The following is a 26,082-nucleotide window of genomic DNA, read 5'->3' as shown; positions in this document are numbered from 1 at the left end:
TTTTAATTCAGCATTTTTGAAAGCAATACTTACATTGCTTAATATATAATTTAATTTCTCAAGCATTTGATATTCATAGCAGATTTAAAACTTCCTTTTAAAGTATGTTTATTCATTTATAATAAATTTTTAATATTAAGTATGTAAGAGTTACAATGAATAATGCACAAATTATTTACCTAGCAGCACAGTCATAAGCCAATACATCAGTCTCTGCAAGAAGGTCACCATCAGTTTCATGATCTCCTCCATCAGGACCCAATTCAAACAGCTAAGGAAAGGAGAGAGATAATCATTTATATAAATCAGCTATACAAATCTGATGAACAATGTGTTCATGATTTTGTGTATGATCAATGTATGCTGGACCATATCAAATGTAAAAATCAGAGTACCTGCTTTTTTAACATTATTATGTGAAATACACAAACACATGTATTTAAATTAAGAAACAAGGTTTTATGGCCACATTAATCTCTGTTTTCCTAATTTATATATTTATCTATTTATATCAAATGCTCTAAATAGTTCTATACAAGTTTTGTACATGACATAAGCATCTGAAAAAGGTGAGAGCACTCAACCAAAAAATTTTAGCTAAGTGAGTTTCTCACTAAGTGAGATTCTACCTCATTTAGAATGAGGTAGCTTTATCACTTACTAGCTGTGAGATCCTGGGACCTAGTTTCCTCATCCATAAAAGGTGGGTGGATATTAACAGTTACCATCTCACAGTACTTTTAAAAATTCAGTGAATACTGTAGAATTCTTTAAAAAATAAATAAAAAAGGGTAGAAAAATATTAGCTACACAGAGATAAGAGCAATGTAAGAATCCTTAAAAACAATAGGTAACAAAACATAGTGTGAAGTAATATGGCATGAGAAAAAGATAGATAAAAAGCATGAAAAAAATGACTCTTAAAAAAGAGGGGAAGATCCTCTGGGTAAGAAAAAAAAAAAAAACAGAAAAAATATCCAATAGAAAAAGGTTATGAAATTAACTGAAAATAAGAATTATGAGGAAGAGGTCTTTCTTCTCAGTAATTATGGCAGGTGAATTGCAAGAGAGGCAGATAAAGATTAAAATGCAAAATTATATGCTAATGACTTAGAAATCTTTCTCCAGCTCAGCTCTTACTCTCAACAGTCATTGGATTCCCCTCATCCTACTAGTTCTATACCTTCCTCCTGCCTTCTCTGTTCTGGTTAATGGTACTTTCATTCACCTAGTCTCTCAGATAAAAAGTCTGAAATACGCCGGACCTGGTGGCTCACACCTGTAATCCCAGCACTTTGGGAGGCTGAGGCAGGCAGATCATACGAGGTCACGAGTTTGACACCAGCCTGGTCAACATGGTGAAACTCCATCTCTACTAAAAATACACAAATTAGCTGGGTGTGGTGGCACATGCCTGTAGTCCCAGCTACTCGGGAAGCTGAGGCAGGAGAATTGCTTGAACCCAGGAGGCAGAGGCTGCATGCAGTGAGCCAAGATGGTATCACTGCACTCCAGTGTGGGCTACCAAAGAGACTCTGTCTTAAAACAAAATAGTCTGAAATAATCCTTTTTCCACATTTGTCTGCCATTACTGCATCTATTCTCTTACTGGTACCAAAGCTTGTCAATTCAGCCATATCCCCTATTGCTGGCTGGAATATTTCAACAACTATTTAGTCTTATCTCCATTCTTTCCTTCTTCTAACCCATTTTCCACAAAGTTGAGGATTTTTGCAATTGTTTCATGACCCTTAGTACCCTTATAAAAATATCTTATCAGAATACTTTCTTAATCTAAAATTATTCCTTGGTTTCTCATCTCCTCCACAGCATGATATGAAGGTTCTTAATAATTTATCCCTAACCCGACTCCTGTATTTACATTCAACAAATATTTTTGAACACATACTGTATGCCAAGCACAGTTCTGGAAATTGGGCATAAAGGGGCAAACAATACGAACAAAGAATTGGGGGCTATTGGGAGTAAGTCTATGGTTGGGAATTGAATTTACAGTTTTAAATAGGCTTACCAGGGAATGAAGCTCTGAGGTGATGGGGAAGTAGGCTATGTAGGTGCTGAAGTGAAGAGAGCTGTAGTTAAGAGGAAACAGCAAGTGAAGAGGTACTGAGATTTGACTGTTCCTGGAATGTCTGAGGAACAATAACCAGGCAGGTGCCACCAGATTAGAGTGAAACAACTAGTGGAACAAAAGGTCAGAGAGGTGATGACAGTCAGTTCTGATGGGGACTTTGTAGGTCATTCTAAGGCCTTTGGTTCTCATTCTAACATAGGAAGACACTACAGCATTCTGAAGAGACAATGACGCAATCTGTTGTACATTTTAAGAGAATCACTCTGCCATACTGAGAACAGAATAAATGGGGTGAGGGTAGACACAGAACACAAGTTGGGAGGCTATTTTAATAATTCAGATGAGAATAGCTGTGGCATGACCCAACCTGATACCAGTGGCAGTTTTCAGAAGTTGTTAAGATTCTGGATTTATTTTGAAAGTGGAATCGACAATATTTGCTGCCAAAGGGATGTGTGTAAAAGAAAGAGTGGAATCAAGGATGACTCCAAGATTTTTGGCCTGAGGAAACAGAAGAATGAAGTTAACTCCATGCTGAGTCAGTTACCTGGGATGGGGAAGAACATGAGGATAGCAGGTTTAGGCAGATCATCAGAAGCACAGTACTGAATACGTTACCTCCAAAATGCCTATCAGACAGTCACGTGGAGACACAGAGTAGGCTGTTGTACATATTGGTTTAAAGGTCAGAGAAGAGGTCTGCAAGTTTAAAAGTCATCAGAGATAAATGTCCATGAGGCTAGACCACTATGAGGAAGAGAATATTTTTAAAAGATGTCAAAAACTGAGTTCTTGGCACTCCAACATTTACAGGTCAGGAAGATGATGAGCAACCAGCAAGAGACTAAGAAAAGCAGTCAGTGGGACAAAAGGAAAATGAAGTGTGGTGTCCTGGGGACAAGGGAAGAAAGTATTTCAAAGAAGAGCTCAATTGGGTTAAATTCAGCTGACTGGTTTAGGAAGATGAGAGCTGAGGCTTGACTACCGAATTTAGCAATATGAAAGTCATCAGTGTCCTTGACAAGAGCAATGTCAGTGGTGGGGGCAAAAATCTGACTGGAATAGGTTCAGGTAGGAATGGTGAGAGAGAGAATGGAGACAGAAAGTATAGAAAGAATATGTACAGAGACTAGCTAGGGGGATAGTCCAAGACAAATACCTTTGCCTAGGGTAGTGGTAGAAGTGTTTTTTTTGTGGGGAAGACAGAGATATAGGAGGCCTATCAAGAAAAATGTCTAGGTTTCTGGCCTATGTATCAAGCATATGGAGGATGGTACTAATCATGAGAGAGAGAGAGATCAGTGGAACAGCAAGAATTCAGTTGAGATATTATGACTGATAACTGATGTGCCTTTAACATATTTACATGAAAATGCATCAAAGAAGTCTGAAATGGAGATACAAATTTGGGGATTATGGTATGCTGATGGCTATTAAAACTTTGGGCTTCAAAGAGAATACATATGAGAATATGTGAAGAAAGAGGGCCTAGGGCTGGGTCTTTGAGGAACTTCTACATTCAGTGTCTAGGTGGAAGGGAATGAACCTACAAAGAGATAGAAGAAACAACTAGAGTTATGAAAACAAAACAAAAAAATAAAGAAGGGCTTAACAAATGTATACATTACAGAGAGGTAAAGGGAGGGGGAAAAAGACTGACTACTGTTGAAAGGCCTTAGTCCACTCACTGGATAATTGAATACAAAAGGCAAGATCATTTCCAGAGGACAGGAGGAGTGAGGTAGAATTTGAGTTTGAAAAAGAAAAATAAGTCCAATATAAAAACAACATATATGGAAGGCCTCTATAATTCTACATACCACAGTGTTTGAAGATAAGGTCCACTATGTTGTTCACTATTGCAAAAATAAAAAATCTCTTAGAACTAGAAAAAATACATCCTCCTGATGAGCTTATTAGACGTTGTCAAGTAGAACGACATAACACATTAAGGTTGCTTCTCTAACGTGAGGATGAATCAAGACATCCTAAAATAACCACCTTAAAGCAGTTGCACTGAAAAGAGCCAAACTACTGTTTTTCTTATTATCAAAATACATGTGCTACAAGAGTTCTTAATCATTATTCTATCACTATACTCCATATACCTACAGGAGCTTTAAATTTTTACTTTATTTATTCTTACATTATCTACTTTTTTAGCATATGTATTCCAACTATAACCAGAAATAAGCAAATACTTCTTTAAGTTTGTCAGTTCTAGTTGAGCCTCCATGGGGAATGTCCTTGGAAACCACCATCATGAAGAAGAGTGTTAACATATTGGTATCATTTTTAGATATTATTGAGAGAACTAAGAAAATACCTCCTGAATAGACGACATTTAATCGAGTTTTTTTGGGAAGCCTGCTATTGAAATCCAGGCAGAAACTAGTTTTTTCTTTCACTTTTAGAACAAAATCAGGTAATTTGAGAAGCAGAACCTTCAAGCTATTAGTGGATATTCAAAGAATGAACATATACTTTGTTTAGGATGATTGTTGGCCCTTTTGGACATGAATAGGTGTAGTGAACATATGACTCTTGATGATTTTTAGTTTGCCTATCGCATGGAATCCTCCCCTAACACTATCTCTCACTCATACCTGGTCTCCACTCCTGGGGTGAAGATGTCTGTTTACATAGTATTTAGCACTAAAAATGCTCAAAACATTTAGCTACATCAAAATGTCCCTAAACAGTTGTGCCTCCTCTGTCACTAAAATGGCTATAAGAAAGTAGCCACATAAACAGGCGCTGGTATTGCTAGGCCAACAGAAGTTCCATACAAAGTACTGAGATATAGCCTTTTTTCAGTAGTAAATTGTTGAAAAATAATTTTCATTTCTTCCCTTCTTACAGAATTTTGATTTTTAATGAATTACTAATGTAGTATTACTGTATTCGATTTTACCAATGTTTTCTCTATCCCTTTTAAAAAAGAAGCATTAAAAACAACAAAATAAACCAAGTTAAAAAGGAAAAAAAGAGACATTAAATAATAAAATAATAAATTAAGTACAAATCAGTATCTTCAAACAAAAAAGGGCAAGATTGTTGATGAACTTTACCTTAATTTTAGCAGTATATTCTCCTCTACCTCCAAACAGACCAAGACCACCAAGTAAAATATCAGTGTCGGCACTGAAACGTATAGCTTCTACTGAATGAGCAGAATAACCCCAGCCTCCTCCATGACCTAGAACATATAAATCATAATCTATATTTTAAAAGATCCATATATATTTCAGTTGTAAGACAATATTTCCTAAACCTAAGTATACATACTTTCAAACCTGTTTACCACACTATAATCTTCTTTAGAATAAACCTTCATTACTGCTTGAGTCTCTTCCTCTGTACTTGCAACACCCATTTTTAAGTCCTGCATAGCTGCCAAGGTATCAAGACAACCTAAAAATAAATAAACAAAATTTAATTCCTTGAAATCAAAATGCCCTATGGTATTGACGACATTAAATGCTATAGGGGATAAATTAAAATAAATAATTTTCTTCATTTAATGGAAGAATGCTTAAAACTAATACAAATTCTCCCTTGTCTGATTAATGATCATGTTTAAACATGCCATATGACAACCTTTTACAGAAAACTGTATCTCTGAAAAGTTGAAATCACTTAACCTTTGAATTCTTACAAGGTTATTCCTTTTATGAAACTCTCCAAATTAGTTTGATTCTTAAAGTACTACTTGAGGAAGACACATTAGTGTCACACAACCTTAATCAATGCTAGTTTGGGTGTCTACAATGGAAACCAAAATTAAATTTGAGAAAAAAGAAACAAAGAGTTCCATTTATGATCTAGTAATTACACTCAGGAATATGATTTCACAACTGCAAGTGCTAGAGTCTTAAAATGAGTCTTTTTAAGGATCATTTTTAAAAGCAACAAAACACATAGTTATGCAGAGTGATATAAAGTTTCCAGCTACAAAACAAGTATGCTGCAAAAACATTTTATCTTATCTTTAAAAGTTAATAGATTCAAGTTGAGCAAAAACATTATTTTTAAGGGTCTACCTCTGGGAAAATTAAACAAATGCACATACATAAATCTTTGATGGTGTTAGTACAGGTCTCAGGTATTGTTTTTTGTGGAATTAGCCTCTTAGAGGATTTAACTTATTTTTTATATTATTATTATTTAACAAACAAGACAGAATTACATATAAATTTAAATACTGTAAAAAAACCCCTGGACAGCACACATTTATGTGAATTAATGGTACATCAAATGGCAACCCTACCTAAAATGTGCAAAGCTGCATGAGATCGGGTAGTGAGGGCCCTTGATCCTGTTGGCAAGGCAAGTTCAGGACTTAGAATACTACATCTGGACTGCATGTCTGCTGCAGAAGGAAGCCTGGCATCAGCAACCACTGCATTGTAACACCACAGCTCTCTAGTATTTGGTCGAAACCTTTAAAGAAAAAGAATAATTACAGCACCTCCATGTGGTTTTGTTTTAAAAAAAATTCCTAAAACATAACTGATGATACAAAGAGAATAAATAATACAGTCAGTTCAAAGAGGACAAATATAGCTCATTATCTTATGGATCTAAGCTAAACATATAAAAAAACTACAGCACTAAACATGAAATAATTTGAAAACAGTAATGTAGATTATAATACTTAAAAATTACAGCAACTGACTGTATACTTAAAGTTTTGATACATACATATAAATATAAAACTCAACAAATACCCCATTAAAACAGTTTAAAGACAAAGGACAAGTTGAAGAAAAATGTGAAATGTACATGGAGACAAAGCTACAATATTCTCAACGTATAAGAGCTAGAAACAATCAATCCATAGCAAAAATGGGCAAGGACATGGAATGCTATCCACAGAAAGGAAGCACAGATAGAATGGATGTGGATGTTCAACCATATGAACAAACAGTAAAAACCAATAAAAAACTTAGGAACCCACAACATCCTCATCATCCCATTTCTCTTATCTCTTTTGTAACAAAAACTTCAAAAAGCTATCTCCACTTCCCGATCTCTTTTAGGGGTCGGGAAGTGAGGGATGCAAGCTGTTGTTTAATAAATATAGAGTCTCAGTTTTCCGAGAAAAAAAAGTTCTGATGATCTATTTCATAATAACATAAATACACTAAACACTACTGACTGCAGACTTTCAAAATGATTAAGATGGTAAATTTTACATTGTATTTTTACCACAATTAAAAAATTTTTAATTATTTTTCAAAAGCACTTAAAATAGCCTTTGGGGGAAAATAAATTATATCATGGTAACTTCTATAATTAGTAGCATTAATATTACTGCATTATTGCTTTTGGGAAGTCTTGTTGATCTCATTGTTCAGGTGATCATTCTTTTCTCTCTAGTTGCTTTTAAGATTTTCTCTTGGTCTTCAGTATTCAACAGTTTCATTAACTCTCTTGAAGGTAAATAATGGAAACACATAGTTTCTAATATCCATGGATTAAAATCTCTTTTTGGTTCTGGAAAATTCATGGTAAGGGACAAGAAGAGACTAGAAATTATCTGCACCCCCCACCAAGCCCCACCCACTCCAGATGAATGCATATTTGACTGCTTCCTCTACTCTATGTTTACTTTAACTCCAAATACAAAATTCACTGTTTCCTCTACCCCTTCCTTTTCATGTGCAACATGTGGATTCAGTAAGCCTAATCAAAACCTTACAAGAATGTGACCACATCCTCTAATTTTTTCTTTTCCCTTTCTCCTCCTGCTCGCTTTTCCTCTTTAAATGCTGATGCCCTCAAACCTCTTCAGAAAAAGTACAGGGCACAGATCTCTGTGGCTTGTCTTTTCTTCCCAGGCATCTTCTCAACCTTGGCAAAATAAACTTCTAAAGTGATTGAGACTTACTTCAGTCATTTTACAATTCTGTGAGCCTATCTTTTAACTCAGCAATTCTAAAAGCTAGCTTACGGAAATACTCCCACATGTGTATAAAACTCTGTATATAGATAACTGTGTACTTGTTCACTGTAGCATTGTAGGTAATATTGCAATATTAAAAAAATCTAAAATGTTCACTGATGGGCAAACAGTTAAGTATATTTGGTATATCCAGACTATAGAATTCCACAATTTTAATAATGAAGCTGTTCTTTAAATACTGACTTGGAAAGATCTCTAAATTATTTTTGAGCAAAAATCTAAAGTAGGAATGTTTTTATTTACATAAAAAGAAAAATACATGCATTTTAAAAGGTGGCAGATAATATAAATCAAACTTCATACTTGTGATCCACAGAGAAGGCTAGTGGGATCTGGTATGGGAAAAGCAACAGATATAGAGTATGACCATCCTTTTTCCTGTATGTATTTTTGCTTTTTTTAAAAAAAATAACACAAATTCACATATTATTTGTGTAAATTTGTATGTGGGAAATAAAATAGGTATTCTTAACATTTATCTGCTCTTTATAGATGTTTCAAATTACTCAAAGTTTGCTCCTGAAGAATATAAAAGGAAGCAGATGCAGGCCAGAAGGAAAGTCAAAGTAAGCTAATATTGGATGTGCAATGCATATGATAATTGTAAAGTATAAGTGCCCCATTGAAAAACACAAAAGACACAAAGCAGCCAGTAGTCAGGATAACAGAAATTCTGATCCTGATTTAAAGAAAAATACCTCTCAGCTGTTTTACCAAAACATCTCTTAATCTTTGTTTTCCAGCAATGGAGAAATTGATCAAGGAGCTGGCAAGGCATTTGAGATCATCTGTCCCATTGCTACCACCATAAGTGAAAAAGACAAGGTTTGACCAGCTAAATATCATACTTCAGGGTTCTGTTAAGACCCCAGGGAAATGGTTCTATTTCAAGTAAGTTTTTGCCATTAGACTTAGTTATATCATTATTGCTAACTTAGTGAACGCATCCAGAAACAGATTCTATACTGCCAATTTTTATTTTTGTTTTGTTAATGCAAATTTTCTTCTTTTAAAAATAAAACATGTAAAAACTACAAAACAATAAAACATCAATTTACACCTAAGTCCAAATCAGAGCCTGCTCTTTGGTAACTAAGTCTCTTGAACACTGACTTCTAATCAGTAAGTAACTGCAGCCAATTCTATCTTTACATCTATTCTCCTATCCCCTCCATTCTATCCCACTGTGACCACTCTAACTTTGGTTCTTAATACCTCATGTCTGCCTAAGAATGATCACAAAAGACCACTCACCCATAGTCTCTTGTTATTTCATCTACCCTGCACGATGCTGCCAGGGAGATGTAATTGATTTGAGATGTACTCAACTCAATACTGGCCACTATGCCTTCTCATAAAATGCCCAAATAAGCGAGTAAGCTGGCCAGCAACCTGGGAAGTGCAGCAGTCTCTTCACTCTGAATGCAAGCCTCATGATTAATCTCTGTTTTGGAACAAGGAAGAAAACTACCAAGGAGTTGGCAAGGCATTTGAGATAGTCTATCCCATTGCTACCATGTAGCCGCTCAGAACTTGGCTGTCTGATGAGAATGCAAGCAGGCACTGGTAGAAGAAGGAAGACAGTGAAAAAGTTTCCTTACTCTCCTCACTCACACCACTTCAACCTTTCAACTCACTGGAATCTTGCCTACTAAAGCTGGTCGCAAAAGGAAAGAAGTGCTCAGCCCTGTGATGAGACACTGTGGTGATGGCAGGGTACATCTCCTATTAGTATCCAAAGCTAGAAACCCTAAGAAGGGTAACTTACTTATTCATTTTGTATATAAAGCACCACAATAAATTTTAAACACATGCAATTCTTGCGTCTCTTTTGTGCCCTATTTATCTCTACCTTATAATAATTCCCAGAGTGCATATAATCCTGTATATTTCTCTACCAGTAAGAGTATTTTTAATGCACATTTCTAAAGGGCAAGCTCAATTATCTTCTTTGTTCTTTATTGTCTTTAGCATAATTTCCTCCTCATAGTAATAATTATGAGAACAAAAAATAGAATGAATTATATACAATATAAACAGAATTGATGACAGACTAAAAATAACAGAACTCTCAACAGTAAAATTAATAATTATAATGATAATAGCAAACACTTCTATGGCACCTACTATGCACTGTGTAGTACTAACATCCCCATGTCATAAATGAGAAAACTGAGGCACACAGTCAAAGTAATTTCTCCAGGGTGACACAAAAAGCAAGTTGTGGAGCTGGGATAGACCTAGGTAGTGTTGCTCAAAATGCATGCTCTTAGCCACTATGCTATACTATAAAGATCCCTGTGAATCACTGAGACAGAATTGCAGTTATTAGATAAACAGGAGAGTACTCATGTGTGAAAAGTCCACCTATAAATAAAGTTTATATTACCATAAGAGTATAACTGCATCAAAACTTATTTATTACTGTTTTATAAACTGAGATGCTTACCTCCAAATTACATCATATACAGGATCAAGACACACACCAAATCCTTGCAGATCCTCTTGTTCTGAGTCATTAAAAGTTTTACAACTCCCATCCACTTTATTTATCAGAAGGCATTTAAATGGAGGAGGTTCTGATATAGAAGCAGGTACCAAGCCTTAAGAAAAAAACACTTATATATAATTTTAATATATATTACCTTTTTTAACTCCCCAAAACCCATAAAGTAAGTAATATTATCTCCATTTCTCAGATGAATAAGTGGAGAATGAAAGAGGCTAAGTAATTAAAAAATCTTTAAGTAGGAGAATTAGGAGTAAAACCTCAACATGTCTAAATCCACAACACATGCTCCTAATCTCTTGCTATATGACTCTATTATATAATTATTCACAGTATCATGGACACAGTACAGATTGATACGTTGGTCTTTGTGAAACTTCAAAGTTTGATTTATATAACCTCCCATAAAAATTAATTTCAAACATTTATTTAGCAAGAAACAATACATAAAAATCTCTTACTCCAATATGGATTTTATCCTACTAGAATTTAGTTTATAGTTCTACTACTGTCTAGCTCACAAATACTGTGGTTTCCAGATCTCCCAATTATTCCATTCTTTCAGCACACAGACACATATAAACACAGACATTTATAGGCTTTGTTTAAATTTCTTTGACCAGAAAGAAAACTAAAAGCTGTAAAAGTATATTTCATTATAGGGAAAGATAAACCGTTTACTATCAATCAAGATGAGTTTGGAAGGTGCATTTGTTTATTTTTGGTATTACCTATTATGTGTTTACTGGCAAAAATTTCTGATGTAGCAAGTACATGAGAATTAATAAGTGCTTCATCAATTCGTAAAAAAGTCTGGTCCCCACTTGCACCTATCCAAGTAGCTTTTCTTCCATATTTTGATCCAATGTTAGGCATGGGAGCTGGCTTTGCATTCCAATATGGCACATCCAAAATTGGTCTGCCCAGTTGTCCTTTCTAAAAGATTAAATAAACCATATTAACAATATTGCTGTGTAAACAATCTAATTTTCATAAAGTTAAGGAGGCAGTAGATAAAAATCACTCTGTGAAACCTTATTTTTTACCAATTGTTAGTTTGGGTTTTTAAAATAAATACCATATATAAGAAATTTGGACCAAACATGTATAAAGTAATAAAATAATTTCTATTATTCCTGTAAAGTCTTATAAAGTGCATTATTAAAAAAAAAAAAGTTTGAAATATTTTCCACAAAAGAAGTATCTCCAAAATACTGTCTTCACCTACATTTAAATGAAAAGTATGATAAATATACACAATATGTCAAAATATTAGTATTCCAAATTATTCATTTAAAAAGTCACTTTGACATTATAAGTTGATAGTATAAAAGAAAGTCACTATTGAACTCATATAACCTGAGAATATTCAAGTAAAAAGACCAAAATAAATACTGGAACTGTGAATACAATTAGAAAAATATATAATGTTGTTTTCACATGGTATGTCCCTAAGTTATTTCATTTATGTTTTAAAACAAACAGCACAACCAATGGCAAAGTATCATGTTTTAAGTAAGTAACTATTAACCACTTTAAAAGTATGGCTGTCTATAGGGACCTGGTCAGGTAAGAGTTTAATTTAAAAAGTAATAGGAAGTTTCTCACTAGTAAGCCTGTAGCTGAAAAAGAATAAAAGAATGATGACATTGACTCAGTAGACATTCCTCCACCCCTGGCTCAGGACCTCTCTCCCCCCACAGCATTCTGGAACAAGGGAGCCTGGAGCACTGCAAACACTCTGGTCACGTTCTCATTCAACCATCAGGTAGCACAGCAAGAAAACACAGCCACAAACTAACTGTGGAAGTAACTGAGCTTCAATCCCTGGATAGAACCAGGAAAGGAAACTTGGCAAGCACGTGATTAGAGAAGCAGCCAAAACATTCAACATTTATTTCTCACCCTCTTTTAAGATCTGTCCTTACTTTTTGACAAAGAAAAATAAGAGAGCATAAAAATGTAAACAGAGGCCAGGTACTGTGGCTCATGCCTGTAATCCCAGCACTTTGGAAGGCCAAGGTGGGAGGATCACTTGAGGTCAGGTGTTTGAGACCAGCCTGGCCAACATGGGAAACCTCGTCTCTACTAAAACTACAAAAATTAGCTGGGTGTGGTGGTGCATGCCTGTAATCCCAGCTACTTGGGAGGCTGAGGCATAAGAATCACTTGAATCTGGGAGCCAGAGGCTGCAGTGAGCTGAGATCATCACACCACTACACTCTAGCCTGGATGACAGAGCGAGACTCTGTCTTATTAAAAAAAAAAAAAAAGTAAATAGTGAGCAAAATATATCACATTCAGGGATATATTCTGCTTTTGGAGGAAAAATAAATTCTTTTCTTTTTCACTGATCTTTTTCATTGACTATTGAAATAAATATGTATTCCCTTACTACCAACGAACATGAAGAAAAGCAGTCCAAAAATGTGTTAGATATCTGCACAATCCTGTAAAGACTCAGAATGTGGTTACAAATAAGCTACATTTAAATTCATAAAAGCTCACAACTAGGACGGCTGCGACTGGAGGACAATGACTGTCTGGCTTCAAATCTTATCACTTACGTAACCACCTCAAAAGACACAAAAACATGCTGTGCAAACAAATCTACAGGTGACTCAAACCTTCAGCAGTATAAGGAGACAGCGGGTGTCATGATCTCTGTTTCCTGTAAGCAGAAGCCAAATTCCAAGAGTTCTCTCTACCCGCCTGCTACTGCAAACCTGAGGATGTGCAGAGCATGAAAGGGGAAGTTCTTAAGAAGAACAGAGGCGTGTGGAGAAGTTAGAAAAAGCACAGGGAAACACATCCCTCCAAAGAGAAAGTTAACCTTCAATGCCAAAATACTAAATATGGATCCGAAATTTAAGGATCAGAGCACCAACTAAAGGCAAAGGAACTCGAAAGTAAGCAGGACCATTCCTCACTCATCAGACTGGCACAGATTAAAGGTACCACAACACACTTCTGTTGGCAATTCTCTGGAAAACAGGCAATCTTATACACTGTTAGTGTGAAAGCAAAATACAGGAGAATTGTTAATATATCACAAAACTACATAGGCATTAACCCTCAACCCAGTAATCTCACTTCTAGGAATTTATCTCAAAGATATATCTCGAACAATATTCATTACTGTCATTGCAAAGTATTGGAAACCATGTAAATATACAAACATAAGAAACTGAATGAATAAACTATCATATATATACACAATGGAGTATTCGATGGAGGTAAAAAAAAAATGAAGAGCTTTATGAACTGATATGGAGTGATTTCTAGGAGATATACTGAAGCAAAAAGAGCAAAGTGCAAAAGAGCATATACAGACTATTACCTTTATGAGAAAGGGGAAATATATATATTTATGTACAGTCACATGTCACTTAATGACAGGGATATGTTCTGAAATACGTGTCATTAGGTGATTCTGTGATTGTGCAAACATCAGAGTGGACTTACACAAACCTAGACGGTATAGTCTACTACACACTCAGGCGATATGGTGTAGCCTGTTGCTCCTAGGCTACCAACCTGTACAGCATGCTGGTGTACTAAACACTGTAGGTAACTGTAACCCATTAGTATTTCTGTATGTAAACACAGAAAAGGTATAGTCAAAGTACTTATTATAATCTTATGGGAACACCTTAGCATATGCATGCAGTTCATCACTGACCAAAATACTGTTATGCAGTGCATAACTGTGTATACACATACATACATATATAGATATACATAGGCAAAACAGTGTGTGTGCATGCTTATATATCTTTACCAGAAGAAACACAAGAAGAATAAACTGTAAAACAATGACATTCATCACCTCCAAGTGTGGAGTGAAAGGTGTGGGGAGGCAGGAATGTCAAGGATATGGGAGGAAGTGACACCTCTGAGTATACAATTTTTGTATAACTTAACTTTTAGCAACATGTAAATGTTCTATATATTTAAAAAAGGAAATAAAATTCAATCAAAGGATAGGGTGAGGGGAATCTTAAACTGAAACAAATGAGCCCCACTCTATTCCAAAGGAATCAGTTTCCACTAAAAGGGAGTGAGAGAGAGAATCCAGGCCATACATAGACAGTGCTTGACTATACACCTTCAGACTTGGGTAGGGAGCACGTGGGAGGGGAAGGCGCAAGAATGACCTTTCAGTGAATTTGTTTTTTTGAACTTGTACAGGCAAAGCAAATGTAAAACTATTTTAAACATATCTGGGGACTAAGTGAGAAATAAACATATTGATATTGTTGAGAGGAAAGATTCTTACTGAGGAAGAAAAAACATAAATATAGAACAGGACAGGTAAGAAAGAATCTTGTGGGAATGGAATGGAAGCAGAAGTCACAGTGTGGGCTTGTTTCTCTTTCTTTCTTTCTTTTTGAGACAGGATCTTGCTCTGCTGTCCAGGTTGGAGGGTAATGGTGGAATCACGGCTCTCACTACAGCCTCAACCTCCACGGTTCAAGTGATCCTCCTACCTCAGCCTCCTGAGCAGCTAGGACCACTGGCATGTGCCACCACACCCAGCTAATTTTTTTTTTTAATAAAGATGGGATCTCACTATGTTGCCCAGGCTGGTCTCAAACTCCTGGGCTTGAGTGATCCTCCTGCACTCGCCTGCCAAAGTGCTGGGATTATAGGTATCAGCCACCACGCCTGGCCTATGATTTCTAAAATACATCCATATATGTGGACATATAAATATATGTGTACTGGAGATCCAAAGACGTCCTGTAGCAATGAACACATCTAGCACCCAGTTGGTGTCTAATACTATTCCCCATCAAAAAGAATCAGGGTTCTTGGAGAAATGGCTGATTCTAGGACTGATACAGGGCCTGTACAAGATAAACCCTGAACAACTTGTTATGCTGGAATGGAAGGAAGTGCCCCCAGAAATGAAGGGGTATGTCACAAGAATACAGGAGCCAGCATGAAGGGGCCCCCCGGCCAAATCTGAGATAATCTAAGCACCCAAATAATTAAAGATGATAATGAAGAAAATACAAATACCTGAATCTATATCAATAATAAGTAGGAATACAAGTAAACAGGAAAGGAGGGCTCTTGCTTAGAGTAAAATGCGAAGTACCTACTGGAGTAGAAAACATTTTTTAAACATTATAGTAAAGACTAGCTCAGGAAAGAGTGATCAATGGATGCTAGATCTAGGGAGAAATTTTGATGAGAAGCAGGAATCTTAAGAGTGTCAACCTACAGGCTGCTTATAGTTTCAAAGAAGAAACAGTACAGAAATCAGACATTTGATCAGGTGATCAAAATGTATATAATCAAGGAGGAACAGATGGATATTCTGAGCCTCCAGATGTGATGCAGTGAGGCAAACACAACATCACTTACAGAGTATCTTGGCCTGGGTGCACAACCTGCATCTAAACATGAGGACATATTAGAGAAACAAAAATGAGGAGGATTCTATTTTTTAAAACAGTACTATATACTCATCAAAAATGTCAATGTCATAAAAGACAATACACAGCTATGGAAATGTTACAGATTAAAGGAGACTAGAGACACACAATAGGCAAACATAATGCCTGATCCTAGATTGGAGGGGAAAGAAATGACAAAAAATAATTATTAGGTTAATTCACAAAATACAAACTAAAGTATGTTGGAGGTAACAGGCCACAATGTACACAAGACATTCTTAAAGGATTTGAGAAAAAAAATGTTTTATATACATACACACACACACATCTGTGCATATACACACACTATGTATGTGAGAGAGAGAACAGGCACATGTACAATAATAAGGCAAATGCTGGATCAAAATGTTAACAACAAGTGAATCTGGTTAAAGACATTAACCAGATATTCTATGCACTGTTCTTAGTTGTGCAACCTTTCTGTAAGTTTGAAACCATTTCCAAATAAAATATTTTAAGTACATATTTACAGTTTTTTAAAAATCAGAAGCTGTAAATGTCATCCCAGACACTTAGGTTCGAGAGTTCTTAGTAATTATCCACGTCAGAAATGGTACAAGTGTATTAGCACAGTCTCGCAAAGATTTTTCTTGATATCTACTATGCCCAAACTACACAAAATTCTTAGAGCATTTCCACTCTTTAAGTTGTGGTGCAGAGAGAGGGAGAGAATGCCCACAAGCGCCTATGCAACAGACAGGCAGATAGACTCAGAGGGTTGGAAAGGAAAAAGGAAAGTATAATTTTAAACAAATCGAACAAATAAAACTAGGCTTTTAAAAGGTTACAAAATAGCATAGTTCTATATGTTAAGAAAAATTCATCTCTACCAGTTAGATGAAAAACAACTTTTCATATGACAGAATTAGCTCTACTGAATGCTTAAAGGACTTTAAACTGAAATAAACATGTCCAATTCTAACAAAGCTGTTAAATTCAATAAATTCTAATGCTGAGCTAGAGAGGAAAATTACTTCAAAGAATATCATTCAAGTTTTGTGTGTGTTGTGGATGAAGGCATGAAATATGCATATGTAACAATTATAAGAACTGCACTGGAACCAGAAAAAAATAGCTAATATAGACAAATTATGAGGCAATGATATAATGCAATATTATTAATGTTTTAAAAATTCCTTACAGAAAAACTTCCAAATGTGAAGACCTGTCCATCCATTAAAAGTACTGCCGTATGGTTGCTGCCTGCAGTGACTTGTGTGCTAGGACCTGGCAATGCTTGAACAAGAGTGGGACATCCCCTAGGTTAAAAAAAAAAAAAAAAAGTAAGTCAATTTCTTACAAAACTCAACTAAAATAAAAACAATAAGTAAACAATGCAATAAGGAGTAGAAAAGATAAAAGGCACTAATAAGAATATTCAGTAAACATTTAAGTGCTAAACACCTATCTCCATTCCAGGTACTAGGTAAACAAAGATGAAAAAGACAGTTGCTGACTTTAAGGAGATCATCAAAAAGATCTTCTAAATGTAATTACCCTAATTATAGACACATACTTTTTAATATTTCTGAAAAACTGGTGCTACATTTATTTTTAATCTGGTACTCTGTATACTGACTGGCCTGTTAGAGATCTTTATATTTATTGGATGAAATAAAAATCATGTAATGCCTTCACAGAAATTCAATCCAGGAACTAGACGAAATAATGTTATGATCCTCTTTTCTAACTTGCTATAAGTTTAGATCTTAGAATCATAGTTAATGAGGCAAAACACAGTATTATGAGAGGCATTAGAGCAGCGACTACAAGCTCAGGATTTAAAGCTAGAGTGGCTGGGTGTGAATCCTGGCTCCCCAACTTAATAATAATGTGACCAGACTTCGAACAAGTTTTTTATTCTTTTTGTATTCCAGCTTTCTCTTTATCACATGGAAAATACCAACAAACAGTGTCTACCCCCACAGAGTTCCTGTGAACAATAAAGAGGCCCATACAGGTCAATGTGTGCCAGACATTGCATCAGTGTCTGGCACACAGTCAACACTTAATGAACAGTAACTATTATGATAAATGACATCCTAGTATCCTTTCCTACTTTTAATAGCCATTTTTAGTAGCCATTATCTGTAATTAGAAAAACAACCATTATAGAAATAGTCCACACATAGTAGGCGAGCTCTGCTTTTCAGACAATGTAATTGTGACACTTTAAATTTTAAAAATTACACAAAATATATATTTTTAGTGATTATTGAGACTGCAATGAAAAATGAATTGGAAAAGGGCAAGACTAGCAGCTGGAAACCTAGTAAAGAAAACGTTATAGCAGTTTGGGTAATTTATGATGAAGGCCTTAACTAGGTGCAGTGCAGAGTGAAAGAGATGGTGACTTTGATAGCTATGTAAGGAACAGAATTGACGAAACTTGGCAGATGATTGATATGGGGCAAGGAAGTCTTTTTTGCCTAAGCAACAGAGTAGATAGTGGTAATATTCACTTAAGCTATAAGAATGAATGAGATCTAGGAAGACTCTAAGAGAGAAAAGAAGAGATCCTAATTTCCCTTATGAGTATCTTCTAACATTTTAGATATAGACAGAGCTCACAGACATCTAGAATCAACCACACAGGAAGAAAGAACTTGAAGAGACTCATTGAAGGAGTAGGTTTCAAGCATGGAAAATAAAGCACATGCCAAATGCTCTAAGAAGACATACAACTAACCACTCGATTTAGCAGAAGGAGGTCTCTTTGGTGGAAGCAGGAACCACACTGCAGCAGATAAGGAGTCAGAGAATACATAAAGCAGCTCTAAGTATCCCAGGACTAAACGGAAAAAGAAAGCTGAGCCAGCAGCTAAAGGAAAAATGAAGCTGAAGGAGAGGATTTTTTTTTTAATGATAGAGATTTGAGGAAGTTTAAACAGTGACTCAAGATAAAGACACTGAAGACAAAGGTTAGAGGGAAGACAGGAAACAGAAATAGATCTCTAAGGAAAAGTCAGCTAGGTTTCACAGCATGAACATGACAGGTTCCTCTTTAATTATAATATGAGGAAAAAAGCAGAGAAGTGGTATGGATACAAGTAGGTTTGCAGGGTTGGTGGGCTGAATAATTTCTTATATTTGTTGCAATGTACACGGAGGTCCTATGCTAAAAGGAGGAAGCAGGTGAGTGAAGAGTTTGAAGATTCAAGAAAAGGTGTGGTGGTAGATGGAACAGATACATAATAAGAGCAGGAGTTTTCAACTCGGATATAAAGGACTTCTAGGAAGTCCATGAGTGAGCTTCAAAAGATCCCTTAAATTTGCAAGCAAATTTTTACGTGTATATTCTTGTATATTTCTGGATAGAGACCCGATGTCTTTCATCAAACTCTCAAAATGTATTAAGTCAAATAGGTCAATACTATACAACCGGAGGGTTAAAGACCACTGTAGAAGAACTAGTTGAAATTGGAAATTATGTGTCAATCTGCATAGGTATTTCTTACCTTCCAGAAGCCTAAGAGTAGGCATAGGAAATATTAACAGAATGATTCATGCTTGTGGTTTTATCATGTCCTAGTACCATGACCAAGAAAGTAGGAAAATTGAAGAAATTGGTAAGAGTATAGGTGAAGAAATTAAGCAACAGTCTTCAACTTGAGTAGGACATGAAGTTAAAAAAGGGTAAAAAAGAGTAAAAAGGTAGAGGGTTGTGGGGCATAAAGTCAAAGGGAAGTAACGTAGGGCTGCATCGCAGAAGAAGAAAGTATCATCAGATTATGGATATTTAAACTTGAGAATTCAGAGTCAGAGCTGTGTTAGATCCAGCATGGGTTCACAGAACTTCCTCTCTGAATGCAGAAATACAGATGTAAAGGTAAGAATGCTGTATGGGACCATTCATGTGGACACCAACATCACTCATGTCTGTAACAAGACTCAGGGTAAGAAAATACTCTGAGTTAGATGCTAAATTTTCAATGAATGAAAGGCAGTGACTGAAAGGTAGGTAGGTAACAACAGGAGAGTAGAGAGGAATGGCCATGCCGCAGAAACGCAGTAGTTTTTCACTTGAGGATGGAATAATACAGCTAGGAACAACAGTGGAAAGGAAAGTGGTTCTCAATTCTCAGTACAGAAAGATTTTGCAAATGATTACCACTTCAAAGGGCCATAAGTGGAACTAATCGCCCCACAGAAGCTTTCAGTCCAATGCAAACAAGAAACTGAAGGGAGAATTCCTGTAACAGTTTACTCATCTGCAATTTACAAATCACTTTCACATACAAAATGTGAAATTGTATCACCACTGTGATAACTGTAACACTGATTATCAAAATAACTCTACGGGGAGATCTGAAGAGTTTGAAAGATTTTCTCAAGAATTGGTGGCAGGTCTTCTAGTACATAGTCTTCAAACTCTTTAAATGATAGCACAGTCCATTCATTAAATTACTTGAAAAACAGAGGAAGAACAGAAAGAAAAACTGTGTGTATGTGTGTATGCATGTGTGCACAACAGGCACTTTACACACATCACATTAATTCCACAACAATCCTATGGGATATGAAAACTAAGGCTTAGAGAAATTATAGTCACACAGTTGATAAGGAGTGAAGCAAAAGAGCTGAACCTTGACTCTACGGTTCCAGGTTTGATGACTGTGTAGCACATGAGTGCAGGAGGATAGGAGAGCAAGAAAAGGATGAAGCTCAGAAACACTGTAAAAATTATAAAAATTCTGCTAGAAAAGAGAATAAAAGCAGCTAGACTATATAGTTTTACCCCTAATTTACTAGACATGGTAAAAGAATTTGAAATGCAGAAACTGAAGAGCACACCAAACCAACCAAAAAAAGAGGGCTGGCAGACACGGCATGACTGAATCTATAAAAGCCCTCATCGGCTTTTTGACATTCACTTTAAAAAGCAGCAATAGGAACAACTAACATTTATTGAGCACTAACTACGGGCTAGGCTCTGTGCTAAATCATCTGTGTCATTTCACTGGATTCTTCCACAATCTTCTGTGGGAGAGAGACTTATTTCCATTTAATAGAAGAAGAAACTGAGACACAAGAAGATTAAGTAACCTGGCCAAGATCATACAGCTACCAAGCGACAGAATCAGGACCCAACCTAGAGACTGAACTTGGTCACTCTGGCAATATAACACATTAAATAAACAGAATATCAACAACATTTTTCCATTTTCATTATCATGCACACCACAATATTGATCTTAATCAACACATTATTAATGTGTGCTATACCATAAATTCCAGTTAACAGCTCTTGATTACTAGAGACTTTTCAAAAATATTCTCCAACTGTAACCCTTTATTTCAATTATCTGTAAATATTTTGCTTTGTTGTAGTTAATACACATGCTACAGAAGCTTGTTCCTCCCAACATTGTTCCTCCACAGACGTAATCAATTCCTTTCTGAATTAATAACAGAGTTCTTGGCTGCTACTTTGCATGTCCCACAAAGGTCCAGACAGACAGGGTAACTGAGTGCTTAAGACTGAAGCAGTCTTGATGAATATCTAATCCACTAGGCACAGTATATAGGTATGACTACTGCATTATCCATTTTAGCTCCACCCACACTTCATGCAATCAGTCTTTCAGTTACCACTCAATGGAACAAGGACCAAAACATTCCATGTTGGAAAAGAACTTTGGGCAGTTAAAACAAATCCCACCAGTGTTTAATCTTAAGAAATTATAGTCACATGGTTGGTAAGAAGTGAAGGGCTGAACCTTGCCTCTACAGTTCCAGGTTCCATGACTATGTAGCATCTACCAGTTACTACACCACTGTGTAGATCCCACCAATGTTTAATCTTCATAAGAAACCCTGATATTTTGTTTCAACATTAAATGCTATCCTATTTCATGAAGATGATAAATTCTAGCTATTTAAAATACGGAGCATATTACTACAATATTATCACCTGAGGAAGTCTGGCCTGAAACTGCCCTATATCTCTTCAGACTTGGGAATCAAAGAATTGTGTTCACTGGTATAACCAGGACCACGAAGTAATGTTTTTAGGTAATCTCTTCATTTTAAAAGCTGACATGAATACTTTCCCTCTCAGTCGTCATCACACCTCAGTGCAGTGTGGAAGGATGTTGTGCTCACGCTGCTCCTTCTTCTGAGTGTCAAGTGCAGAGTAAGATAACATAACCTGACTATAACATGGCCATGCTTTTCACTATTTCCCTTTCCACTCTGGCAAGACCATGAAATACTGCCATTTGCCAATTATTTTCTGTGAAGTGCCCTCTTTGCTGCATACATGACTGAGACGCCAGACGCCATCTTACCTAACTGCAATGCACCTTTTCCAGTTTCTACGGCTCACAAAATAACCAACAGCTAAATAACAACAACAACAATAGCCATGAATATACAAATAAACCCTCTTCTTCTGTGTCCCAACTCTCAAATGAGAAACAGAACAAAACGTTGCCACATTCTTCCCCACACAGGTTACAGTCATCCCTCAACATCCATGGAGAATTGGTTCCAGGATCCCCTGCAGCTACCAAACTCCATGGACGCTCAAATCTCTTATATAAATTGGCACAGTATTTGTACATAAACTATGTACATCCTCCTGTATACTCTAAAACATCTCTAGGTTACTTATAATACCTAATACAATGTAAACACCATGTTAATAGTTGTCATACTTTGTTGTTTAGGAAATAACGACAAGACAAAAACATCTGTACATTTTCATTACAAATGCAATTATCTTAGGCCTAACTATGTTTCCTGTCAAGATTGATGGAATCCACAGATGCAGAACCCACAGGTACAGAGGGCCAACTGTAATTACAACCCAGATTCAGCCTCTGCATTTCAGTAATGTTACTCAATTGCAGAGCAAAATATCAGTTGGCATCTAACACCTGTGACAGTAATTGCTCAACACTGTTGATATTATGTCATATCCAGCAGACACATCTGATAAAGTAATTCTGCCAAAGACATCTTCGCTCTTTGCAAGCATGATATTCATCATTAAGTATTTGTGATTGTGATAGTTTTACAAACCTCCTAATAGTAGTATCAATTTTATGTTTCACTTGTGTTTTTAACAAGAAGTTCAACTCAATGATATCTCAATAGTCTCTTATCATTAGGAACAAAATTCATAAATGTAACTCAGGACATTCCCTTTCATTGCCATTTTTTAATGCAGTGCCCATGGATCTGACCCTGCCTCAGCTCGAGGGGTAGAGAATGGTTCTCATCCTGGATACATATAGAATCTGGGGACCTTTTAGAAAAAAAACTCTGATGCTGGCATCCTATCAAGGACCACTCCCCATCCCTGTCCCACCCACAAGCCTTCCAACACACACATCTCTCAGAAATGCTGGATGTAGAATCCATGTATGATATTTTTTCAAATTCCCTAAGTAATTCTAATATACTGCCAGGGTTAAGAATCACTAATATTTACCATGTAAATGACAGAATTCCATCCCTGCCACAATAGTAGGGTGAGTTCAAGACACAATAACAACCTTGAATTTTATTTAATGATTACATGAAGAGAAGTTCTCTTTCTTTCACTGCATGTAAAGGAGAAACCATAAAAGTCTTCACTTGATTCACACTGTGACTACAAGGAAGACTAAGGCAGAGCAGAGGGTCAAAAAGGCGAGTTTTTGCAGCAAAGTGAATTGCTGAGTGAAGTCAGGCTTGAAGCTGCTCTGTGTCTTTCCAGACTTCATAAATACTCCTGTTTCCATGGTGAAACAGCCACAGACACAGACCACTCAGATCTCCTTCAAGACAATCTGCTACAGAGAGCAGAGGTAACTATTGTAACAGCCTCAGGTGCTGTCCCTTTGGATGCATGAGGACATTCGTCCTCTGGGATGCTACCAGCTGTGACTGAGCATGGTGAAGGTATGAATGTTGGTCTATTCCTGCCCAACGCAGGACCCTTCCAAAGGTATCCTCAGCTTAGGGACACATCACTGGCCTGGCTAAAACTCTCCTAATGCTATGCTGTAACTTAGACTCCTCCCACCCAATTCTTCCTTCTCTTTCTCCTTTCATAGGGTCAAAACTACATCATATCCGAAGGTGTTCCCTGTCTGTGCTTGTGCTTAAAAACCCTTTATCTTTTTCACAGGAGTTTTCCCCTAATAAATTATTTGCACATCTAATCCTGTCTTGGCATCTGCTTCCTGGAAGACCTGAACAAATAAAGATGGATTTTCTATTACTTTTGACCAAAAGTATTCTGACTGCATTATGTAGAATACAAACTCAGCTGCTGTAATGACAGACAAGTAAGAGGGACTTCAAGATAGAAGTTATTTCTCACGCAAGAAGCATGCAATTGTAAGAAGCTGATGAGGCAGTTCATGGTGTCAGAGACCCAGTCTATTCCTATCTTACAGTTCTGCCATTCTCAATACACAGTCTCCAACTTATCTCTATGATGACTTCTTTAGTTTCTGCTACCACATATTCATTCCAGCCAGCAAGCTGGGAGGAGAGAAGGGAAAATGGAAAGGTACACCCTTTCCCTTTAACAGCAAGATTCCAAAGTGGCACCTATCACTTAAGTTCACATGGCCACATCCTGCTGCAATGGAGGCTGAGAAAGGGAATCTTTAGCTGCATGATCATGTCACAAACTAAAACTCCACTACCAAATGAAGTAGGGATATTAGGAAATTACTACCAGTCACTCTACTACAATTAGTTCTTTGCTATTTGCAATAAGTCAAAATAGTTACTCAAGAGAGACCAATAGGTTCTGTTAAAAAATTATTCAAAAGCTTCAATGGCTGCATGTTACTAGACCAAAATTTCAAAACAGACATCAGGAATGTGTTTGAATCCATTGCTGACATTTTTAAAAAACACAATTCACTACCTTTTCTATCGCCATGCACAGCCTTTAAAAAGATAACTGCTAAGAATATAGTGATATTTTGTGACAATCATAATCACTCTCCTATTTAAAATATGTATCAACTTTTCTCCTGAAACTACAAAATCCTTTATCCCTACAAAAGCACTCAACTATAAGATCAGAAACCACCCAATAATTCATGGGCCACACTTTGCAAAGCAGTGGTATATTATTATTTTAATTATAGAAATATATATTTAAAAAGAGAAAAGAAAGAAAAAAGAAGGAAAAGAGAAATGAAGAAAAAATAACTCAGGATCTTCAAATGAAAAGTTAGCAAGTACCTGGAGTTGACATCTCCATGTCCTAGCTGCCCATGCTGCCCATAACCAAATGTATAGACATCTCCATTTTCCATTAAAACCACTGAAACCAAAACACACAGCTTTATTTTTTCATTATATGCATTTTACACTTCTATCACAACTATACTAAAAGCAGTGTAATTTTCACTATTTAAGATTTATAGCACCATTAAAAATAGGTAACTGAAGGACAAATGTATGTTTAATGAGAAATTAATTTTAGTTCTGCAAAATATTTTTTTGGTCATATAAATGTATAATTTTTTTGTAATACATACTTAAAAATTCTTATAAATGCCATTTAATAACATTAATTCTTAGTAACACACTGGTTCAGGTCAACTATAAAATCTTAATAATGAGTAACTACATATAAAATATTGTTCTCTCCTATCTAGGATAGGAGATCTGCACAATTATGTACAACATCAATGAAAGAGCAGAACTTTAATGTCTGTTAATGCCTTATCAGATAATCTTCAAGGAAGAAATTTAACATTTTTCATTTTTATAAAGGCTGAACGGTACAGCATAAGCTAACCCAAATGCCAATAATTTACTAAGAATTTAATTATTTTCTACATTTTAAGAAAGTAAATTTGTTGATGTACATTTACCACTGAACATTAATAAAATAAGGGAACGTGTTACAAAAACCAAAGCATTCTAGAATTGAAAGAGATTTAAGGGATTATTTCATCTTCGAGAATGTCTTGAATTATAAAAGAAGTCCATAGGAAGACAGATTAGAAGTTAGGTCTCTAGACAAGTACTTGTTCCATCACGCCACAGTTGTTTAAAGAGATTCTGTAATAAATACAAAGATCTT

The 26,082-nt window shown here is 36.0% G+C and overlaps 1 protein-coding gene across 1 annotated transcript in view; it reads right to left on the bottom strand.

The window, feature by feature from the left end:
* Positions 1–26,082, bottom strand: part of MYCBP2 (MYC binding protein 2, E3 ubiquitin protein ligase) — a 282,186-nt gene that overhangs the window by 145,751 nt on the left and 110,353 nt on the right. Inside the window, exons 20-27 of the mRNA XM_011953854.1 lie at positions 25,233–25,314; positions 17,179–17,296; positions 11,304–11,508; positions 10,513–10,666; positions 6,366–6,538; positions 5,384–5,509; positions 5,167–5,294; positions 180–271 (exon numbers count right to left, since the gene is read on the bottom strand). Coding sequence (XP_011809244.1) covers positions 180–271; positions 5,167–5,294; positions 5,384–5,509; positions 6,366–6,538; positions 10,513–10,666; positions 11,304–11,508; positions 17,179–17,296; positions 25,233–25,314 — 1,078 coding nt within the window. The remainder of the gene's footprint in view (positions 1–179; positions 272–5,166; positions 5,295–5,383; positions 5,510–6,365; positions 6,539–10,512; positions 10,667–11,303; positions 11,509–17,178; positions 17,297–25,232; positions 25,315–26,082) is intronic.

The sequence above is a fragment of the Colobus angolensis genome, unplaced genomic scaffold (assembly GCF_000951035.1).
Source record: "Colobus angolensis palliatus isolate OR3802 unplaced genomic scaffold, Cang.pa_1.0 Scaffold374, whole genome shotgun sequence".
NCBI classification, from domain to species: Eukaryota; Metazoa; Chordata; class Mammalia; order Primates; family Cercopithecidae; genus Colobus; species Colobus angolensis.
Note: the sequence above shows the minus strand (reverse complement) of the source record. Positions and strands in the feature narration are given on the sequence as shown.